The sequence below is a fragment of the Chionomys nivalis genome, chromosome 8 (assembly GCF_950005125.1).
Source record: "Chionomys nivalis chromosome 8, mChiNiv1.1, whole genome shotgun sequence".
NCBI lineage: Eukaryota > Metazoa > Chordata > Mammalia > Rodentia > Cricetidae > Chionomys > Chionomys nivalis.
Genome location: NC_080093.1, coordinates 36,629,891 through 36,635,890, shown reverse-complemented (window position 1 = coordinate 36,635,890; position 6,000 = coordinate 36,629,891). Strand labels below are relative to the sequence as shown.

The 6,000-nt window shown below is 41.1% G+C and overlaps 1 protein-coding gene across 1 annotated transcript in view; it reads right to left on the bottom strand.

Moving 5' to 3' along the window:
• Positions 1–2,491: 2,491 nt before the first annotated feature.
• The window catches only part of C8H9orf85 (chromosome 8 C9orf85 homolog), a 52,310-nt gene continuing 48,801 nt past the window's right edge, over positions 2,492–6,000 (bottom strand). Inside the window, exons 3-4 of the mRNA XM_057778084.1 lie at positions 4,184–4,297; positions 2,492–3,557 (exon numbers count right to left, since the gene is read on the bottom strand). Coding sequence (XP_057634067.1) covers positions 3,419–3,557; positions 4,184–4,297 — 253 coding nt within the window. The 3' untranslated portion in view covers positions 2,492–3,418. The remainder of the gene's footprint in view (positions 3,558–4,183; positions 4,298–6,000) is intronic.

The following is a 6,000-nucleotide window of genomic DNA, read 5'->3' as shown; positions in this document are numbered from 1 at the left end:
ATTGCCTCATGAGGAGTGGGATTTTTCCCATGCGACAATCGCACTATACTAGATACAGTGGGAGTCCACTCAACAATCACACCATGCCAAATATGGTAAGAACACACTATCAGCAAGCAGAAGAGCCAGCAGAAGCAAGAGGCATCCTGGAGCCCTCCCTCCCCCCAGGACTTTGATGCTGTGCTAACCAATGAGCATAAGCTCTATTGCTGATTGTAGCTCCTCTGATGTGACCGCCACCATCCAAATCAGCAGCTTTGAGGCAAAAGGCTGCAAGTTCTCATGTATTCTCACGGCACATTTAGGCAGGAAGAGCCAAGCTATTTTCTTTTTCTTGGTAATTCTTTCCCAGCAATCCCCCTATATGGCTATCTACTTCTAGCTGTAAGAGAGTCTGTGAAGAAGTCAATTCAGCAAGCACGTCCTGTGTCTGGTAAGCATGAAAATGGCTTTTTACTACATGAAACTATTTTCTGTAGCTGACAATTGGAATCAGCTGGGGACCTGCAGAGAAAAAAAAACCCAGGGGGGGATAAATCACAGGGGAAGGAATTCCTTAAGAGTCTATGAAGTGGGGGCTGGAGAGATGGCTCAGAGATTAAGAACACTGCCTGCTCTTCCAAAGGTCCTGAGTTCAATTCCCAGTAACCACATGATGGCTCACAACCATCTGTAATGGGGTCTGGTGCCCTCTTCTGGCCTTCGGGCATACACACAGACAGAATATTGTATACACAATAAATAAATAAATAAATAAATAAATAAAAAAAAAAGAGTCTATGAAGTGTGTGACTAGAGCTGGAACTTCAGTAAGAACGCAGGTATGTTTGGACGCGATGATTCAGATTATCTGAATATCAAGGCAGGGGAACTTTCACTAGCACTGATTTATTACAATAAAATGAAATGTGGTTGTTTCATAATTTCCACATGCTGAATTACAACAAAAAAGTTTCTGGCTAGAAAAGATAATTCTGACATGGTTTCCCAGGATAGCCATGGTGATCCTGGAACTAACTCACTACGTAGACCAGGTTGGCCTTGAACTCAATATCCACCTGCCTCTGCTTCCTGACTGCAACTATTACAGGTGTGTGCTAGCCACCACACCTGGCTTTAGAAAGGATAGTTCTTAAAGAAACACAAAGGAACTAAATCTTTCAAGGTCTACTTCCCAAAGCAAGCAAAACAACTATTCTTAGTCCTAAAGAGATAAATGCAGCTGTGGTGTGTGCGTCTATGTGACGCTTTTCTTTACACATTTCTCTCTAGGTAAAGAATCAGAAACAGCTGAAGCCAGGTGCAGTGGCACATGCCTTTAATCTCAGCATCTGAAAGTAAATTCATATTACACATGCATTTCAATGTATCCTTAAAACAACCCTATCGATTTACAAAAACAAACAAACAAACAAACAAAACACCTAATACCATCTACTACCAAAACCCATTGTCTATAAACAAAAAGGGAATAAGATATTGCTGCACACATTAAAATCGGCTACTAAGGAAATATAAAAAGACAGGGAGGATTTGAAGACTGAGGAGACAGAGAAAAACCCCTTGTCTTGGAATCTAGCTGAAGCCTTCACTAGCAGCAGAGCAAGGATTCCAACACAATCAACAACTGTCTGAGGTCTTTGTCCTTCCTAGCCACAAATCTGTCATCTTCTAGGAGTTTTACCAAAAACTATATAGGACGGGCATGCACTAAGTCCTTTATCTTATGCAGTGGCTTCAGCTTTTACATGATCAGGTTATGATTCCATTCATGGCAGAGTCATCTCACCAAGAGAGAGAGGATTTTTTTTTTTAACACTGGAGTGGTTTGCATGAGAACAGAGACTTGGTTATTTGAACCCTTGGTCCCCAGTTGGAGGCATGTTTTTGCTGGAGGGAATGTGTCACTGGAAACAGGCTATGAGAACTGAACGCTGGCTCCATTTCCAGTGGTGGCTGCCATCCTGCGTGCTGCCATGCCTCCCCACTACGATGAACTCTATCTCCTGGGACCTAGACATCCAAATACACTCTTCTATAAGTTGTTTAGGCCATGGTATTTTATCACAGCAACTTAAAGTAACTAATACACTTAGGAAACTTGAGATGTAACCCATGAGAACATATGGCTAATTCCAAGACGGGTAACTGCCCACTCTTCCTCGAGCCCATATTCACACTTGGTTACACCCTGCTTTCTGTGCCTCTTTTTTTAAGAAGCCCACACTCATACTCTTGAGTATGATACTCTTAAAGTATCTCTTGAGCTTTGAGTTTAAGCCTAAATTAAAATATCTTCAATAATTTGTAACCATGCTTCATTTTATATGGGTATTGTGTGCATCAGGAAAACAGGTCAAACCCAAAAACCTCAACATCAAAGCAATGTACAATAATGTAAGACGAGCAAATCACAGCTTCTGTAAGAATGTGGATCAATTTCCAAATTTTAGAACAATAAAAAAGCCATACATACAAGTCTAAAGCCAGGGTTTCACATTTATTTCAATGGTTCAGAAAATATATATGCACATATATACACATACATACATGTCATATATACATATGTGGAGATTAAGTCACAAAGAAAACATAATAAAACATTAAAATTGAGAATTGATGAAGAGAGTGTGGAAAAGTTCATTGTCTTGCCTCACCACCTTTCTATAGCTTTAGGATTTTAAGCATCAGGACACACACTTCAGCAATCACACAAAGCTAACCTACACTACCCACAAGTAGAACCACTGGCAGCAAAGTGAGAACTCAGAGCAATGTAATAGCTTACATGGAAGAGCATCACCGGAGCGTCTGACACTGCGAGTATCTCCATTGAGTATGAAGGCTAGTTTCCTTTCCCGTTATTAACTATATACTCCACACAATTTTTTCTGAGTATGTATTTCCAAACTGGAAAAGGTAAAAACAATGGAATGGCATATATAAAAATATTTTTGAAGGAAAATCACTACACCTGATTTTATATGTGTGTTTGTGTATAAAAATAAATGGTTTTGCTTTGTAAGATATAAGGGGGCTTTTGCTAAGGAAGTTACACACGTGAAGTCAGGTTACAAAAATGTACTCACTATGAGTTAATCATCTTAATTTTCCAAGAGATAGTTCTGTACAACCAGCAATTCTCAACACTGGATAGTCTGACATTAGATAATATGCTTTTCTAAACAATTCCCATAGATTGTACAACATGCCACAGGAAGTTTCCATACATATTCTATATATGCAGCTCAAGTTTTATTGTGAAAACCTGAAAGTTTCTGTTATTCAAATGTTATAAATAATTTATACTGCTCATGCGTCAGCTCTGCCTGATTTGGACCAGCCTTTTCAGACTCCCACATTGGATGTCTCTGTGTCTGCCAAGCACTCTGCAACCAACACGGTGCTGTCAGGCCACCTAAGAGTCCCCATCCTCCCCATCCGAGTCAGCGTCAGCGTCTAAATCCTCGTCACTGTCTTCCTCCCCTCTGCAGCTTCGTCTACAGTTAGAGCCTTGATTTTCAGTATTTGCTGAATTTCCTGGTTCTTTATTAAACCTAAATAGGAGAAAACGAAGAAAAGTTTATAATTATTACCCAGGCTTTCACTATTTAATGGTGGGGGTTAAAAAATCCTCTCCTTGTTTCTTCCTATCAGGAGCCTACAGAAAAGCAGAAGAGCCTCTTCTAAAGACGAGCTTAGCTCGAGTCAGCACTTGCAAGGCTGCTGTGAGAAGAGTGGGCTCCGGGTGAGTGAAGAGACCACCAGGGAGTATGATGAGTATGAAGCGCAAGGCTGAAGAGTTGATGTTCTTTTTTTTTTTTTTTTTTTTTTTTGGTTTTTCGAGACAGGGTTTCTCTGTGGTTTTGGAGCCTGTCCTGGAACTAGCTCTTGTAGACCAGGCTGGTCTCGAACTCACAGAGATCCGCCTGCCTCTGCCTCCCAAGTGCTGGGATTAAAGGCGTGTGCCACCACCGCCCGGCTGAGTTGATGTTCTTAAACATACAAATGTCATCTTATACTCTAACAGAAAAGTTTGATAAAACTGTGACCCTTTTCCTGCTACGAAGAAAAGTGCTTGTATTGATGGCAGACACACAACTTTAAACTGAGTTAGTGTTGCCTAGAGAAAGCTCATGGATGATGACTAAAAACAAACCCCAATGTAAAAGGAAAGACTCACGGAATGACAATGTCTTCTTTCTTTCCACATTTTGCGCAAACTTCAAGCTCACAGGCACATGGTCTACATATTATGTGGTAAGAGTCCTTTACTGTCTTCTGTAAACATTTAACACTGAAAGAGAAAGGGAAAATTAATACAGATTTTTACTACTTAGGATCTTGATATGCTAAGAAGCTGTGGCTGATGTATGGTTAAAAGTCCAAAAGCTGAAAGCTCAGATGTTTATCTTCTGTGTGAGCGTGTGTACTTGCGTGCACATGCGTGTAGAGGCCAGAGGGCAACCTGAGGTATCATCTCTCAGATATCATCACCTTGTTCTTTGAGACAGAGTCTCTAACTGCCTCGGAGTTTACCATGCAGACCTGCCTGTCTCCACTTCCCAACACTGGGGGATCATAAGCTCAAAGCACGGCTTGGCACCTGGCTTTTCATGTGGGCTCTGGTGACTCAACTCAGGTACTCACACTTACACAGCAAGCACTTCGCTGATGGATCTGTCTCCCTGGTCCCTCATGTCAAGCTCAGACACTTACACCACTTCAAGTAACAGTATTTCTGGACCACAACTCACATCTGCTGGTTGTCCACCTCCTTAAAGTTTTTTTTTTTTTTGGATTTTCGAGACAGGGTTTCTCCATAGCTTTTTGGTTCCTGTCCTGAAACTAGCTCTTGTAGACCAGGCTGGCCTCGAACTCACAGAGATCCGCCTGCCTCTGCCTCCCGAGTGCTGGGATTAAAGGCGTGTGCCACCACTGCCTGGCCTCCTTAAAGTTTTTAAGTGTCATTAAAAACTTATTAAAATAATATCTACATGCAAAAAACAATATGTTGTAATAAGAAGCGGCAGGGCTGCGTCTCCGGCACCCGGCCGCCCGCATGGCTAGCTTATGCCCCGAAATAATTACACGGAAACTGTATTCTTTTAAACCCTGCCTGGCCCATTAGTTTCGGCCTCTTATTGGCTAGCTCTTACATATTGATCTAACCCATTTCTAATATTCTGTGTAGTACCACGAGCTGGCTTACCAGGGAGAATCTTAACCTGCGTCTGTCTGGAGTGGGAGAATCATGGCGACTCCTGACTCAGCTTCTTTCTCCCAGCATCCTGTCTGTTTACTCCACCCACCTAAGGGCTGGCCTATAAATGGGCCAAGGCAGTTTCTTTATTAGTTAACCAATGACCTTCCTCCATCAACAATATACAATCCACAAAAAAGAATAAGGTAATTAACAAAAATGCTATAAACCCAATGCACTGAACTAAACTAAACACCTACACTGGCTGCATCAACCACATCCAGGGCAGGGCAGGTCCCACGCACAGGGTACTTGGCCAACATAAAATGAACTCAATGGTATCTGTAAACTTTATTTTGGTATTCTTTGTTTTGATTTTCATTTTTGTGGGGTTTTTTTGTTTCTTGTATTTTGTTGTTGTTGATTTTATTTTAGCTTCTTGTTTATTTTTCAGGGGGCATGAAATTGGGTGGGTAGGATCTAGGAGGCACTGGGAGAGGGGAAACATGATCAATGAAGAAACATTTTAATTAAAAAATAGAAGACATAGGTATATGGGGAAATGCCCCATGTTTATGGACTAGTGTCATCAATAAGGCAATCAATAAGGCAATACTCCAACAAATCTATAGATTCAATGCAATGTCTACTAAAAGTCAGTCTGACTTTAATAATTCAAATGTTTTTATTATTATGTCTATTGTGTAATCTGTGATTGTGATAACCTGCGTGTTGCTGTTCTACCTGGTTCAGGACACCAATAACTGTGATATATAGCACAGCAAAGGAACTGTGTC